The 17,954-nt window shown below is 40.9% G+C and overlaps 1 protein-coding gene across 1 annotated transcript; it reads left to right on the plus strand.

Annotated features, from left to right (window-relative positions):
* The first annotated feature begins 257 nt into the window (after positions 1-257).
* Positions 258-12,459, plus strand: PCSK2 (proprotein convertase subtilisin/kexin type 2). Its single transcript, XM_055129824.1, has 2 exons — positions 258-3,135; positions 11,757-12,459. Exons 1-2 carry the CDS (start codon positions 2,930-2,932, stop codon positions 12,241-12,243), a joined length of 693 nt encoding a protein of 230 aa, XP_054985799.1. The 5' UTR covers positions 258-2,929; the 3' UTR covers positions 12,244-12,459.
* Positions 12,460-17,954: the final 5,495 nt, after the last annotated feature.

Raw genomic sequence — 17,954 nt, forward strand, 5'->3', positions numbered from 1 at the left:
GCAAACAATCCTAAGCATCTATGCCACAGTCAGGACCAGTTTTAAGTGGTTTAGGAGCCCACCCTTGGTTTGAGTCTCCTCTTCAAACTGGGTGCGTCAAAGTCTCTTCCTAAGATTTACACTGGCTTCACCAAGAGCCCCCCAAACTGTCTTTATCAAGACCATTCCATATGAGATGTTCTAGCTTTCCTGAGTGATTGACATTTCTTGGAGTTCTAGTACCTCCTGGGGTGGGTGGGTGGGTGAATATCTCCTCTAGAAATCCTGGGTTCCACTTCAAGCTTTGGGGCTGCTTTTTCCCAACCAGGAGGCAGCTGTTCTATCCAAATCACCAATACTCCACTATCAGTGGTTTCCCACAAGAACATTGCATGGTCTTATGAGTGAGTGGCTCTGAATTCCCTGGCGATTACAAATACTTACCAATTATTATTAATAGTTTATCTGACATTTATTTATGCATGTACTTGTAATTGCTCCCAGCTTTCTTCCTTGAGTATACCATTCTGAGCCAATTTCCTACAGTAAGCTCTGATTAGTGTGGTCCTGAATTCCCATTTGAAATTTTCTGAATCCATTCTTCCTTATGATGTTTGTCAATCTACCAATATCATCAGACCTGCTCTCATTTCTGCTTTACTGATTGGCACTGAGATAAGCCCCTCTGTTCCAATAAAAGCGAATTCCCAGATATCTTATGTCATGGTACCTTAACTCCCTTTCCCTTTTATATTTAGGATTCCTGCCCACCTAAACTTTTTAATAAACCTAGATGATATTTGCATATTACTACCTCTAAACTCTTCTTTTAGAACCTTCTATCTCCGTTAACTCACCAGCCCCTTCTCAAACCTTTTCCTGCAGTCATATATACTTGTCTCTTGACTGTGGCTTATAATGCCACTTCCTTAACAGATCTTTGATGACACTATTGAACGAGATTTCCTCAAGTTTTCCTGGATTATCTATTATCCAAGCTTCCCTTAGTATCTAGGCCCATCCCTGGTTCACAGACACAGAATCTCAGGAGAGTGCCTTGAAAGTTTAACTTGAACAAGTAGAGTTGCCCAGGAAGTTAGGAAACATCCTCTACACCAGGTTTGCTGGAGTTCATGGCTACATATTGGAAATGCCAAATGCTTGGATGAAGGCACGGAATCAACCTCTCTGGGTCCTTTCTGGGTCAGTGCTGGACATGGTATCCAGTCTATGGCAGTTCAGGGGAGCACTTCATTGTGCCATACTTTCTTTGGGGCAGGAAGGAGCAGGGAGGGGCACTCCCAGTAGTGCTCAGGGTTTACCCTTGGCTCTATGCTCAGGATCACTTCTGGTAGGCTTGGGAGACCATATGTGGTGCCATGGATCAAATGGGTCTTGCCTTCAAGCACCCTTCCCACTGTACTATGGCTCTGGTCCCAGGTCGTGTATTCTTCTTCCAAGTACTATATAAAATATTTGAGAATAGGGTAGAACACATCATGTTGCTTATTCTAGAATATCAAACATGGTGCAATTTATATTGTAGAGACTCTGAAATTTATTATATTTTCTGATAGCACTATCATTCTTTTAATTTCCAATTCCTAAGATTCTAGGGGAGGATTAAGGCAGATTGATAACTTTATGCAATAGTATATGTTATCATTCTGAAATTTCTTAGGAAGGGAATTAGGAAGAACTCAGTTTCACTTTTCCCACGTATGCAAATAGCTGGTCAAACAGTGTAACAAACTCAACTACTTCCGTCATAGACTATGCCCTGATTTGTTTCAGAAGTGAAAAAAGATCCTTGTTCTGATATGTTAGGTCCTTATCATTAACTTTATAAGAATAAATTCATGGATGGACACCTACAAGGGTCCTTCTCTGAGCATTGAGCTAGAACTGGTATCAAAGAGAAGGGATGGTACACCAGCTCTCAGGTAAAAGCAAGATCACCAAGTCCTTATCAGTGAGTACCTCTGAGTTTAACTAATTCTGTCCCATTCCAGTGAAAATAGTGTCTTTAACCATTTTCAGCTGTATAAAGTTTTATACTATTTACTTGGTCCCTAGAGCCATATGTTCAAGATTTGTTCTCAGTTTCTCAAATTAGAATTAACCAGCCTACAGAGTTAAGGACTAAAGTTTTAAGCTACGAGAGCATTTGGGTCATTAACATCTGTTGGCTCTGATTCAACTTGAAGCAATGAATACTGCATGTGTTGAAATGTTATCATATGAGTAATGTTGCTCCTAATTCATTATATTGTTTGATTTCAAACTAGATACACAGTTCCAACATTTTTTCACCATATCCCTCTGTGAGTTTTGCATTGCCTCTCAACACACACATACAAAGCAGCCAAAGTTTCATGAAAAATAGTTTCTCATAGTACACACAATGAAGTTATTCTTTTCTCTTCTATTCCATTCATTTTAAAATGCTAGTCTAGGGCTGAGTACATAGGTATGTGAAGAGCAATAGCCTTACATGTGTGAGGTTCTTGTTCACTCTCTGGCACTGAAAAAGAAATCCTTAAAACAGTAATCATTTCTATTAAGTCACAAGTTCTCAACCTTAGATTTGTGTAAATGACCTGAAATGTGCTAATTTCCAGTGTTTGGGAATGTTCCCTCCAGAAAATTTAATGTACATAGCAGGTGAATAACTTGTGCAATCTATGGGTTTTCTAGCCCACAAATTGGTCCTGACTTGCTGTTTAAAAAAAACAGACATGGCACAATGTTAGGCATTAATTTTTAAGAAGAGAGTTCTTAAGAGGGGAGAGCATGGAAATATTCTTTTGACTTGGGATTTTATTGATGTTCCAAAATATTTGTCTTTGTTCTATCTCAGTCACTGTGTCTCTCCCTGTTTCTCCCTCCCCTTGCCCTTGTTCCCTCACTCACTACCCCAATATTCAGCTTGGATCTGACCTGGCGAGACATGCAACACCTGACTGTGCTCACCTCCAAGCGGAACCAACTTCATGATGAGGTTCATCAGTGGCGACGGAACGGGGTCGGCCTGGAATTTAATCACCTTTTTGGCTATGGGGTACTTGATGCTGGAGCAATGGTGAAAATGGCAAAAGACTGGAAAACGGTGCCTGAGAGATTCCACTGTGTTGGAGGCTCCGTGCAGGACCCTGAGTAAGTGGGAGCAGTGGTTCTTCTGCAGGTGAAACACATCCAGAGATGGTGTCATGGCATTGGTGACAATGTCAGAATTTATCTGTTTCAGGGAGATGTGCTGGATTTGATTCAGGGACAATGAGGTCCAGGCAGAGCATAACATTGCAAAACTTCAGGGGTCACCATTTACACAGAACACAGTTATATTATTTAGAGTCATTCCCATTTTTAATTGAGTGCCTTAGTAATGCCATCCTTTCTGTCATTATTTTTAATAGCTTAAGTTAACCAGTATAACTCACTCCCAGATGAGTAAATAGAACACTACCAATATCTCAAAAGGCTCCTGTGTCTCTTTCTATCATGAATTTCCAAGTTCTTCTAATTATTTAAATTCTATAGGTTATTTCATCTATTTTATGTTTAACAGAATTATACGTTATGTTCTCTTTTATATCAAGATTAATTTTCTCATGATGATTTCACTACTTCACTATATTTATAGTTTGTTCTCATTATTGAATTGTCTTTTATTGCACAATTAGTATAAAATTTATACTACTTCTGGGACATTATAAGAACCTAATTTTAAAATTCATTCTACTTCTGGGACATTATAAGGACCTAATTTTATTCTCAGGGAGACCAGTAGTCATCTGGAAGGAGTTGAGTGATGGATTCCTACAGAAAAACCATGGGTTTATCCCACAAACCTTACCCCTTTCACCTTCTCATTATGGCAAAATTAGGCTACAAGAACCCTCTGAATAGAATAGCTTATGGCTATAGAATGCTAGAAATATGACTGGTATGAATGGGAACTAAAGTCTCCATATGAGTTCACATCAGCTCAGTGACATTTAAATACCCCTACTGACCTAGTGGCGACCTTCTTGAAAGCACAACTGGTAGTTATAAGTAGCCTGGTGGGGGAGGGGAACAGACCAGCATCAGCATAATGGGAAGTGTATGGCATCATTCCGTGAAGGGTGTGCAGAAATAAGGCCTAAAAGCTGGTCTTTTTCATAGTCCATGCCTCTCCATTCACTCCTCACTAGTGTCGCTGCTCACTCTCGCACCTCACGCACAGACTACAGGATACTTCCCCAGACCTGAGATCTATGTCAGGACAACCCCAAAAAAATGTGGGCATGTAGAACACCTACTGTCCCTCCAATTTGTTTTCTCCCTGGAGTTTGGCATTCCTAGTCTCATTTCACAGATAAGGAAACAGGTGAGAGAAAGAGAAAGTGAATTTCCTCATTCACAGATGAGCAATTCCAACATCCTACCCATTCTATAATCTGGAGCCTCTTTACCTTATAGCAAAGAGGGAATTGCAAAGAGGGAAAGGCTTTCAGTGTTTGGACATTTACATATGTTTATTCAGCAGCAGATTTGGGGTCCTGGGGAAGGTGAGATGCCCCTCAGAAAGTAAGTTGCACAGAGGCCACATCCACACTGAGAAGAAAGTGGGATGGTTGCAGCACACAGAGAAACAGCATAGCAGGATCTGGGCCCAAAGTGAAGAGAGAAATCAGACTTCATTTTCTGAGACTTCACTGAGCTAGAAGAATGGACCCCTGATGGTTCTCCAGCACCATGTATGGAGGGTGGATAGAATAGAGGAAGATGAACTGAGAGCAAGGACAATCTCCTGTCCAATTTCAGGTTAGGCTTAATGTTATGTTTTAATGAACTTAAGTGTTGGATTTGGAGTCAGATGCAAGGCTGGGAATAATTTGTCCATTTCTTTTTAAAAATATATATTTTATTGAATCTGTTATAAAGTTATTCATGATTGGATTTCAGTCATACAATATTCCATCACCTGTCCTTTCACCAGTGTACATTTCCTACTACCAATGTCCCCAGTTTCCCTTCAGCCTCCCTCCCTCCCTCCCTCCCTTCATCCCTCCCTCCCTCCCTCCCTCCCTCCCTCCCTCTCTTTCTCTCTTCTTTTGGGCACTATGGTTTGCAGTACAGGTATTGAAAGGTTATCATGTTTGTTCCTTTACCTATTTTAGCATACAGTTCTTCTCCAGAGTGATTATTTCCAACTATCATTGTCATAGTAGTCACTTCTCTGTTCATAATTTTATAATTAAGGAATATGTCTCCCAGAAATGGAATTGTCTCAACAGCTCACACCTAGATAAAAAGTTTTCCCAAGATTGCCTCAGGGCAATATCAAAACTGCTCAGCTGAGCTCTTCACATGGATAGGGACTCACTTAGTCTGTTTTGTCTGTGGAGTATCCTGAATGCCTAGAACAGCTCCTCGGTAGACACTTTCCCCACAATACTCCTCCATGCTATGCGTGCCTCACAGTTTAGTCTTTGAGTCCACAGAGCTATAGCCAGTGGTATACTCAGTGCCATGCACTGCCCAGGACCAAACTTGGGGCCTAGCACAGACAAGGCATGTGTGCCAGCCCATTGAGCTATCTCCCCATGATAAATATTTTGAAACACATGACAAATATTTTAAAAATTTAGTTAGCATCATCTGGGGCTCAAGGAAGAAGTCTAAATGCTAACCACAGACCATCTGAGAAGACTGAATCTCTGCAAAGGACTCTGTTTCTCTTCATGGAGGGCCAGAGAGACAGGACAGATGATTGCCAGGTGATTCTCCCTCGTCCAGTCCACACTTCTGAACCTGTGCCCTGTTGCCTTAGATAGATGTATCTTGTGGAGAATTCAGGCTGTGAGGTTCAGACCTGGCAGAGCTCCTGGCTGCCTAGTCTTGACCACCACAAACAGAATTTCCCGGGGGCTGGGCTAAGGGGTCACTAGCCACACAATTACAATTTTCTCTACCAGAAACAGCCTCTGAACTGGGGGAATGAAAACTGTTAGGTTGATGGTTTTCCTCAGCATTAATCTTCCTGGAGAAGCAGTCAATTTAAAAAGCAATTTTCTGAAGAGACTTTATCAGGAGAGTCAGTGGTGGAAACTTGACTAAAATAAAAGCAGAGCATACAACTGGCTGTGAATGTGCGCGCCAGACCAGTCCCGGGCAGTGAGCAGAGAAAACCCAACCTGTCCAGTCCATCAGCCAGTGTCAGCCTAGTGAACCTCCTCCCCAGTGAATGCACCACACAAGGTGTCCCCCAAACCTCCCCAAATCCCAAAGACAACTATTCCCAGAGCCCCTCTCAGGCTAAATTTTAAGTGAATTTGGGAATAAAAGTTATAGCCTGATAGACACTGTGGAAGCAGTAAGGTGAGCGAGAGAAACGGATGCTTGCCACATACAAGGCAGCTGTGACATGGACTTATCACTTTCTGAGCTGCATTATCTTCCTGCAGAGGCTACCAGGTGTGGGCTATTACAGAGGAGTGAGAATATGTCATGGCAGTTTTAGGTCTGTAAGTGTTAAGTAATTGCCATGAGCAGGCATTGTAGGCACTCAAGAAAAGTGGCTGCTATTTTTATTTTGGTTGTTGGTTTTCTAACAAAACTATAGCTTCTTTACCGATTGATTTTTCTCAAATAGTTGTGAATTTAGAACACTAATAATAGTCTACAGGGGGTCCTGGTTATTGACTCCTATTTCTTTTAACAAGAGCTCTCATGTAGGGCCAGAGAGACAGCACAGGTCATTGCCATGTATGAAGCTCCCTCTAGTTTGATCTCCAGCACCACGTTTGAGTCCCATGAGGAGTGACCCTGAGCACAGAGACAGGAGTAAGGACCTGAGCACTGCTGGGTGTGGTACACCCAAAAACAAAAACAAGAGGGGCTGGAGGGATAGCACAGCGGGTAGGGCATTTGCCTTGCACACAGCCGACCTGGGTTCGATTCCCAGCATCCCATATGGTCCCCTGGACACTGCCAGGAGTAATTCCTAAGTGCAAAGCCAGGAGTAACCCCTGTGTATCGCCGGGTATGACCCCAAAAAGCAAATAAATAAATAAATAAATAAATAAATAAATAAATAAATAATAATAGATCACTCATTTGCAACAATGTGCAATAAGATTAAGACACAGGCCATCCTCAAGTCCCCAAGTTTGTCTTTGGCAAGACTTGAATGTGGTAAAGAAATTTGGGGACATTTAGACTATGGCCAACAATGTGTTTTTTAAACTCTTCAAATTCTTTGCTCAAATGTGGTCTTATTCTAAAGTCTAGAGCACAAATCTAAGTGTTCAGGCTGAAAAGACAGCATGTAATAATGATCTTGCCAGGGCTCGTGTCATTCTGGGATTGCTCTGGGAAGCACTAAAGAAAACATGTGCATGTTATAAGCCCAAGTTCAGTTCATTAGCTTTGCCCCGATTCTGCCACCTTGCTTAGTGTCACTTATGTTAGAAATTATTACTCAATATTATCTTGCTCATTTGCACATAGTCTGTGTCTCCCTTTGAGCTATAATCTATATGGGGGCAGAGACCTCTTCTGCAGGTTCACAACTATGTCCCAGTGCCAACAGCACTTACTTGGCAGGCTTCCTGTAGGAATTGCAGAGTGGTCATAGGGATAAAGACTAAATAGTCCAGGGCTGGAGCGATAGCACAGCGGGTAGGGCATTTGCCTTGCAGCAACCAACCCGAGTTCAATTCCCAGCATCCCATATGGTCCCCAAGCACCACCAGGAGTAATTCCTGAGTGCATGAGCCAGGAGTAACCCCTTGCATTGCCAGGTGTGACCCAAAAAGCAAAAACAAAAACAAAAATAAAAAAACCTAAATAGTCCAAAGGCAAAGGCTTGGTACAGTTTTGACATTAACCAACTAAGAAGTCTAAATTTGACAAACTTGCAAGAAATATCATTTGAAGAGACAATCATTTTTTAGCTGGACAACTTTTTGGTTTTGTAAATTTGGAATACTACATTTTCAATTTTGTTTTTGGATTTTTTATGTTTTGTTTTGTTTTGTTTGGGGGCCCTATCCAGTGGAGCTCAGGAATTACCCATGGTTCTGTGCTCAGAAATTACTCCTGGTGGGTTTCAGATGCCGATATGATGTGTCAGGGATCTAATTTGGGTTGGCTGCATGCAAGACAAGCACCCTACCTGCTGTACCATCTCCTCAGCCCCTCAACTTTATTTTTTGTTTAAATCCCTTTGACTAAAGATGCCAAACATTGCTTTAAAAATTAAAAGTAAAAATTAAAAGTAAACAATAATTTTGTTATCTTCTTGAAGTCCAGAGAGTAGACCACACATCTTGATGTGTGCCACATCGTCTACAGCAGATGAGATCCAGAATGTGGCTCATGCATGCAGATTCTGCTTTGTTTCCACAAGTAAACACCAAGGGGCAGGCAAAATTCTCTTTATTTTGTCCTCATTTGTCCTTATGTAAGGAACCCATAGAGGGGACAACAGGTAGCCGCTGATCATGCTTCCCCTAGTCAGTCAGCCACACTGTTCCTCCTCCCTGGGTTTTTCCCTCTGGTGGCTTGTCCTATTATTTATACTTCCTGGGGAAATCAGATATTAAAATTGCATAAGAAAGAAATACACAGGGCAGCCAGCCTCTATTGCAACAATGAAATGCTTCTTGGACCTCAAATCCCAGGCACCTCTGATATGCCTAAATAACTGTTTAATCTAGGTCTGTCACTTCCAGGTATAGTGCAGACATGGTACAATGGGTAGGACACTTAACTTTGTATGTCGCTGACCTGGATATGATCCCTGGCATCACATATGGTCCCCCAGTACCTTCCAGGAGCAATGACTCCTGAGCACAGAGTCAGAAATTATCCTGAGAGCCACTGGGTTTGCTTCTAAAGTAAAACAAAACGAAATGAAAAGCCAAGGCAATAAGAGAAGGAACTTGTCCAGTATCTGGATAGAATGTATATGTAGCAATGATATCAACACTCAGCAGGCCCCCACATACAGCCAAGGAATCTAAAAACTGCTTCCCAAGTGGTCCTGTCTAAGAGCAAAGAGCATCTTCCCTAGGTCAGCAAGCCTGGAAGCAAAGGCTGAGAACTGGCTCAGGTGAAGCAGCTTTTTAGGAGGGTGGGTTTTGGGAACAAACAACAGAGAATAGAGAGTTCTTGGATCAGGAGACTCATATATGCCTTCAGGAAACATGAAGCTCTGGACTGACCCATCACCAGCTTCTGGAGTATCAAAAGTACCACATCTCCCAACTCCCACCTGCACTTTGAAGCAAGGGCACTGGCCTATGCAAGCCCATATGCAAGCCCAGTTATTAGCAAAGTGTGTAGACTTCCATTGTCTAGAGTGAGTCTGCAGAGAAGCAGGAAACAGATTCATTAGCACCCAAACTCAAATGGAATCTGGGTGAGGGTCTCCCCATCTATTAGTAGAGAGATTTTTTTTCTGGGATATAGTGTTATTTTTATCCCAATAAAATTGGATATACAACCAAGAATTTGGACCTGTGGTATACAATACAAAAGAAAATAACCACGTGTGGCTATTAAGTAAAAATTAGTAAATTTGAATTAATTACTAAAATAAAATTAAATAAAAAATTCAATACCCAAGGCAATAGATATATTGTGACAAATAAGGTGTTTGTCTTGTATGCATCAGTCCAGATGCAATGTTGAGCAGCCCATATGGTCCCCCAATCCAGAACTGGTCCCTGAGTGCAGAGCTAAGAATAAGCCCTGAGCATCACCAAGTGTGACCACTCCCCCTAAAATTCAATTTCTCACTTGCACTCAATCACCTGTGGCCAGTGCCTACTGTGGAAAACCTCAGGAGAACTTTTCCATCATTGCAGGAAGTTCTATGGGTCAACACTAGTCTATACATTTTTAAGTATATAATGTAAATTTAGATATATACATATATATATGACTCTATCTTCAGAGCAATTCCTCAGAGTTGGAAGTTATGTCCCCACTGTGCATGTAAAGAAAATGAGTTCCAACAATTCAAGTGCTTTGTCCACAACTAACCTGGACCATAGCTCACATTAGCTTTTTACCTGCAAGATGGAACACAAATGATCATTAGTCATTTATCTCCCCACATATTACATATTTCTGCTGTGTTCTGAGTAAATAGCATATTTTTAAAGAGATCCTTTAAGGCTCTCTGTATGTTTACTTTCATAATGGGCCTAATGTCCAAATCATACAATTATACAGATCCTGGTACTTGTGACCACAACTCTACCACTGTCACTGGTTCACAATGGCCAGCAGCTACTTGGTGAATCAGTCAGCTTGAGTGTCAAAGGAAAGTGCTCAGAGCAGCATTAGGTAGATACAGGTATTTTGAAGGTTCCTTCGGAGACTGTTGACTTCAGCAATAACTATGCCTTTATCAATAAACTGTTCTTCAGCAAACTCAGTTCATGTTCTTGTTTCCAAAGCAGTACTTTGCTTGGCTTTGTGAGCAACATTTTTGCTATAAATATGTTCCACAAAATGTGTTTCAAAATATCTGAGATAGTATGCTTCAAAACAAATCCATGTCAGGAGCAGATACTAACATAGACCAAAGTCCAAGGAAGCAAAGCTGGTATCATGTGCCAAGTATTAGACTTGGGTTTTCATTCATGATCTTGTTTAATGTTACCAAAACCACCCAACAATGACAGGAAAGCTTCAGATAATGAAATCATTTACCTAAGCTCTCCTGACTACTAAGCATAGAAACAGAATTCTAGCCTAATTCAGTGTCCTCAAAGTCTACAGAGCCTTTGCATCGATCAAAGGAGTGCACACAATCAGTTCATGCAATCCCCAGATGCTTTCCTTTGTTTCTGTGGCAAGAAACATTGAGCTTATAAACTTCAAAGGAGATCCTCCTTAGAAAAAGTATATTAATTGTATGGAAAGACAGCTGAGGACTGCTTAGATGGGCCCTCTCTGATCAGTGACCAAAAGGTCACCCAAGTAGAGCAAAGACCACAGCTGAAATTTCCTGATCTTTCTAAAAACTCTTCTTTACTAGGATTAAGTCAACCAATTTAAGCTTTTTTACAAAAGTGATAGTAATTACATTCACAGTAGATTTTATCGTTAACGGTATTTGTAACTTGAAGCATTGCAGCCTACTGTGGTAGTAATCCGAGTTCTCCAAAAGCATATTCATGAAGTGAAACTTAAGTGCTGACAAATTTCTTGAGATAGTCTCAGGAATCACAATCGAGGAAGTGAAGGTTTGAGAAAGGAAAAGGGGGAAAGGGTGACTATAGAGTGCATTGGTGAGCGAGAGAGCACCACAGACAACCAGGCTCAATCTTGTCAAGGACATTGGGTGTGCCATACTCTGAGGATATCAGAGTATCTTTATCCACCAATTACTATCAGTCATTGATAGAGGATTGTCCGGATACTTTGGGATTGCTCTGCATACTGGCTGAGAAGTCTCCCATGCAGGAAAATGAGGAGAGAGAAAAGCTGGGCAATGGTGATGTCAAAGGTAGAAAGGAATCCCCACAGGTAAACTTTCTAGAAGTGGAAGGACCATCAACAACCTCTGCTACATCCACCTTCCTCATAAAAGGTTCAGAGAGTGTGGGGAACTGACCCAGGATCACACAGCTCAAGTGCGAATTAAAAATTAAGTAGGAATTAACCCAGATGTGATTATCCCCCAAGCCCCTTTCTGCGCCCTGAAGCTGTCTTCAGATCGAAGGTATAGTGTGCCTGCCCCTTACTATGTCTCCTTATCACTTTGCTTGCAGGAAAATACCCTCTTCTGGCAAGTTGGTGCTGACCCTTACAACTGATGCCTGTGAGGGGAAGGAAAACTTTGTGCGCTACCTGGAGCATGTCCAAGCTGTCATAACGGTCAACGCGACCAGGAGAGGAGACCTGAACATCAACATGACCTCCCCCATGGGCACCAAGTCCATCTTGCTGAGCCGGCGGCCGAGGGATGACGACTCGAAGGTGGGCTTTGACAAGTGGCCTTTTATGACCACCCACACTTGGGGGGAAGACGCCCGAGGAACCTGGACCCTGGAGTTGGGGTTTGTCGGCAGTGCACCCCAGAAAGGGGTGCTGAAGGAGTGGACACTGATGCTCCATGGCACGCAGAGCGCCCCCTATATTGACCAAGTGGTGAGGGATTACCAGTCCAAGCTGGCCATGTCCAAGAAGGAAGAGCTGGAGGAAGAGCTGGACGAAGCTGTTGAGAGAAGCCTGAAAAGCATCCTGCACAAGAACTAGCACTGCTCACCAGCCTCGCTGCCCTCGCGCCCTCCCCCACCTCTGCCTCTCTGTCCTCACTTCACACTTCCATCAGGCACCTAGCAATTACTTTCCCCACACACAGGCGATTCCAGCGTCTTGATCTGAAGCTGCACTCACTGTTGATTATTTTCATTCCAAAAAGGCAATCTTTTTTATTCTATATCCCAAATACAGTGTTCTCACAAGCACCTATGTCCTCTTTGTCACTCTCAGTTCTTTGTTTGTGTCATTCAAATAGGTGATGCTCTGCAAATGAAACTGGGGTGGCTTTCTCTTCGAGTTTTTCCTACTTAAGAAGAGAAGAGATTGAAAAGTCCCACACTTTTGTGACTCCAAGAACACTGGTTCATGGTCCCAATGGCAGGCCTGTTACCTAAAAAGAATCACAAATTCTGGCAAGGGCGGGCTCTGAATCCATACAGCACAGCAGATGTTCTATATTCCTGGGGGAAAGATGCTTTAAACCGAGAACGATTTTTCAAGGATATAGACTATGGTGGCATGAGTGGAAAGATGCCATTCATAGAAAATCCTAATTACAGGATAGGGAAGGAAGCCAAAAAGTATGGGCATTGGAAAAGCTAACACCAACACTACCACCATAATTCGCCCTACTCAGCCAGAGAGATTAAAAAAAAAAAAAAAAAAAGGTAGGTTTGCTGTGTTTTTTCACCAGTCACTAGTCTGGGAAAAAACTGCTCCAAAAGCCCCAATTTTTATCAGTTTCTCTAGACTTTTAACCCAACCCCAATTTTCTTTCTTTTTTTTTTAATTTTTAAATTTTATTGAATCACCGTGAGATAGTTACAAGCTTTCATGTTTGGGTTACAATCACACAATGATCAAACACCCATCCCTCCACCCTAGTTTTCTAAGTTTGCTCACATAGCTATTCAAAATGAAAAAAAGTAAGGCACATTTGTCAGCTCATCTGATAAAAGAAAATTGTTATCCTAGTAGAATGATTTCATTAATCATAATTTTTAAAAGGTTTCTTTTTATTTTAAAGACCACTCCCTTTTCTTATTTACCTTAGAGTTTATTAACTTGATGTGAGAAGATGTCAAATGAGAATTTGATCGCTTTCCACACAGGCACTTGGGTTTTGGTTCCAATCCATGCCACTGGAAAAGTACTGTCTCACTCCTTGGCGCTGTGCTTTCTTAGATGTTTCAGGAACAAGCCCCTGTCAGGAGAGGAAAGTCTAAAGTGCAGAGGGCAGGTTAGAAGGTGTAACCAGCCATCTTCACATGGGCCCCAGCTGTGCCACACAAAACAGGTCATTGCTAACTCACTATGGGTAACTTGAAACCTAAAAGTATCAAGAGAAGGTCTCTTCTGCAGAGAAACAGAGTTACTATCTTGGCAACTCAGTAATCTGTGAGGAGGTTTAACCTACACCCTAAATGTCACTTATTCCTTTTTCCCCTCCCTAAGACATTATTTCATTACCAAATAGAAACACTTTCTACTCTGCTGTCATTTTTGTCCCCCCACCCCAAGAATTGACTCCTGCCTCCCATGCCAACTCAATGCCTACCCATTGCCAAAAACAAAATATTTGTTTCTTCAATTTGATTTTCAAGAACTGAGCAACATCTGACTACATGTAGGTTTTCCAGTGGGTTTTCCAGCTAACATTGAAGCTCCCATCCTTAATGCCAGAAATACAACACCACTGGATTCCCTTCCCTGAAAGTGGCAACTTCAAGAGAAAAATTGGGAAATCTATTTTATTTCTCTCTCCCCTCATACTGGGATGAATTTACATCTTCTCTAACACCATATGACCTTCCCTGTGTAATGCTTTAAAGTGCAATAATATCTATGATTTTTTAAAAGAAATTAATACTTATTGTGAAGGTCTTTTTAAACCAGTTTAGATTCTGAGAAAAAAACTTAATGGGAACTATTAAAAACTTATTTCACATTAACAGTCTGAAAACAAACCAAAGGATATTATGTGTGCATGTGTGTTTAAATGCACACAGAAATATATATACATATGTATACTATACACATGAGTGTATATGTGTGTATATACACTTGTAATCATGTATATACACATATATACTTATTATAAGGCTTTATTGAAGAAACACCATATTCATGTCTAAAAAATATTCTGAGAATATTAAGATGACTCAAGCTGGAGAAAATTCAGGTGAAAATGTTCATCATTTCCCATTACATCAACTCTGTAATTTTGCAGTTCTCTGTATAAACATCAAAAGTCTTATATAGCAGTAAAAGTATAAAACAGTTGTCCATATTTTCACAGTTGTGGTATAATTTATGAAATTAGAAAGTAACTTATATGCTTCTTAATATAAATGGCAAGTTTTGATATGATTATACAGTATATAAAATATACATAGTGCTATATAAAAATATTTGGTCTCGATATAATATTTTGCTCCAGTATTAACACTAATATATGTCTAGATAGTGAGGTTTTTATGATATCCCTGATACTAATACAAGACATTTATAATCATTTATTTTTAAAAATAAGCAAATAATGATTAATATAGCTAACATTGTTATTCCCTGTGATAAAAATTTTATAAGTAAATTAAAGAAGACATGTTGTAAATTAGGAGATGCAACAATAAAATAATTACCTTCCAGAAATTATGTGGGATGTGATATGTATTACATGAAAGCATTTCCATCCATTCTAGAAGCAGGTAATAAAAAGTTATCAAGAAATCCAAAAGTCCTGCTTTCATAAATATGCATGATTTTTAATTATCAAATAATTATACATAGGTTGTTATTGTAGCAACACTTCTCAAACTCAAGTTACATCCCATAAGTGGGTTGTACAATCAATTGTAAGAGTCAAAATGAGTATTTTTAAGGAGAATAGAACAGGCCAGGAAATAGTACACCTATTAATAATAGCTATTGTTTCCTGACACATTTGTTTCATGTGTCTGTCTGTATTTATACATTTTTATTTGTCTAAGTATATGTCAAGTACTCCCAGTAAAAAGTACATATTTTCCCATGTTAAAATTCTTTTAGAAACACTATTCTAGATATATTTGTCAAGGAAGACTTAGTTATACTATAGTTAAAAAAAAGTGGTCCACACATCTCAGTGGTTTAGAACAACAAAGGTCCTTTATTATTATCCACATAAACCCACTGAGGCGCAGGTGATGTCCCAAAGCCAGAGATTTCCATGCAGTGTTTCAGGGATTCAGATTGCTTCCACCTTCAACCATATCACAAGACTGCTCTAGTGCCCACCTAGGACAAGAGAACCCATGGAGGACTTTCAGCTGCTCTCTACTGGTCAGTCAAGGGAAGACACATGTCATACTGCATGTTGGTCAGTAGTGAACTAAATGTAAAGCAACTAGCAATGCATGGGATGTAAATACACTCATCTCCACCAGAGAGGCCCTTCCTACCCTTAAAATTCTTTCTTCAATACTGATTACCATGACAACATTATTTCATAGATGGTACCATGAATATTACACAAACTTGCTGTCATTCATGGGACCACAAGTTACTCTAGCAAATCTTAGTGATTATTAAGAAAAGGTTAGGAGCTAGAGAATATTACAGAAGGTATGGCACTTGCCTTGCACGTGGCAACCTGGATTTGACCCCCAGCCTTGACTTATGATCCCTGAGCAGAGAGCCAGGAGTAAGTTCTGAGTGCTGCTGGGTGTGGCTAAAGAAAGAGAGAAAGAAAGTAAGTAAAAAAGAAAGAGAAAGGAAGGAAGGAAGGAAGGAAGGAAGGAAGGAAGGAAGGAAGGAAGGAAGGAAGGAAGGAAGGAAGGAAGGAAGGAAGGAAGGGAGGGAGGGAGGGAGGGAGGGAGGGAGGGAGGGAGGGAGGGAGGGAGGGAGGGAGGGAGGGAGGGAGGAAAGAAGGAAATGTTAGCACATCATACCTAACACGGTGCATTATGAAATCTATTTTCAATGTTGTCCTCTAATACAATACTTAGTAAAATCTGAAGCACCTAAAGCCAAAAATGGACACGGAAAAGTAGAAAGTCCAAAGTCTGATCTTATGTGACTGACTTGTTTTCAAAACTGAAAAATAGAGGGTGGTTGTCTACCAAAAGATTAAGAAAACAAATAGATGGCAAAGTATCTTAGGAGAATATAGCCTATGTTTGATTTTTTTTCTGTGGTGGTGGGTATTGGGGTGAGTTTGAATCACACTGACCTCAGGATTTACTCCTAGATCTATGAAGGGGCCACTCCTGGTGATGCTTGGAGGACTTTGTGTGCTGCTGGGGATCAAATCTACATCAGCAGCGTGCAAAGCAAGCACCGTATCCGTTGTACTATCTCTCTGGCCCAAGACATCTTTTTTCGTTTAGAGAGAAAAATGCCAAGCTAGGAAAATGGGTGCTCTCATGCACCAGAGTAAATTCTAAGATGTAAAGAGCCAATTTTGATATAAATTTCTATCAAATGACCAGAATTTAGAGGTCATGGTTGCAGGAGAGATTGCTCTAAGAACTCTAGGAATAGGAAATCACATGAGCACAGAATGTATCACATGTATCCTTCCCGCTTTTACAGAGCTGGAGTTAGGGGTGCATAGCGTGCTGAGCTAAGGGTCTGCTCCAGACTCTGCACTCAGGGATTTACCCCCTGCAGTGCTAAGGAACCAGATGCTATGCAAGGGATCAGACCCAGTGGACTGCATGCAAAGCAAGAGTCCTACCCTACTCTTGGCCTCAAAATATAACCTTGGCCAACTAGACGTCTTGGTTATAACCAGCTGAGTGGTTCTCAGGCTCCTGAAACAAAATGAATCAACAGGAAGTGTGGAGAAACTGGACATAAGCGCTTAGAAAAACAGGGCGGGGGCTTGTTGTAAAACAAGAGCATAATAGTTGTCAGGCATATCCTAGTAGTGCTCAGTGTAGGGGGGGTGGAACCTGAAGCTGATAACAGGAAAATCTCATTCTTTGAAAAGCTGAGACCTGTTGAAGAGAGAGGCCACAGGACTTGGTATACCATATTCAGACACATGCACAGATTTGGGATCAAACATTTGTACTAATCAAAGTACTTGAATGACATCTTTCACCAATATGCCCCATAATTTTGGAGTAAGTTCATTCACTCAGGGCTGAATCATACTACAGTAAAAATTCTCTGTCCTGGATTTGATCCCCAGCACCCAGGTTTACTCTCCAGTTCCACATATTGTCCCCTGAACACTGCCAGGGGTGATTCATGAACACAGAGCCAATAGTAAGTTCTAAGCACCATCAGGAATAGCCCCAAAATGAAACAAAATAGAACACATTAAGAAGAACCTTTATTCACCAGAAGTATGCCTCACAAATTATTTTTTTAAGTTTAAGATGAACTTGCATTATTATGTTGCTTGCAGATCTCTGCTTATGATACAAGCTTCAAGGCAAGGAGAGAACCAAATGGAACTTTCCAGCATGGAAGTAAGGCAAGAACCACCGAACTTGCCATGCTTGAAGTGTCTGCTACAATGTGATTTAATTTTTGTTTCTCTTGTGGTTCTGAGGACTAGGTTCAGGGCTTCTTACATGTGAAATCATGCTCACTCTATCACTGGGATCCATCCTTCACTCTATTCTTGTTTTCTGTTAGACACTATCAGTGCAGGCTCTACAGCATGGCAGGCAAAATTCAACAAGGACCCACCTGTCTGATTCCTTATTTTATAA

This window comes from Sorex araneus, chromosome 3 (assembly GCF_027595985.1).
Source record: "Sorex araneus isolate mSorAra2 chromosome 3, mSorAra2.pri, whole genome shotgun sequence".
NCBI classification, from domain to species: Eukaryota; Metazoa; Chordata; class Mammalia; order Eulipotyphla; family Soricidae; genus Sorex; species Sorex araneus.

Excerpts from the sequence above, each read along its gene's own strand:
- PCSK2 (XM_055129824.1), top strand. The coding sequence starts at position 2,930 with ATGCAACACCTGACTGTGCTCACCTCCAAGCGGAACCAACTTCATGAT. Across the intron at positions 3,136-11,756 it reads GGCTCCGTGCAGGACCCTGA|GAAAATACCCTCTTCTGGCA; the intron begins GTAAGTGGGAGC and ends CTTTGCTTGCAG.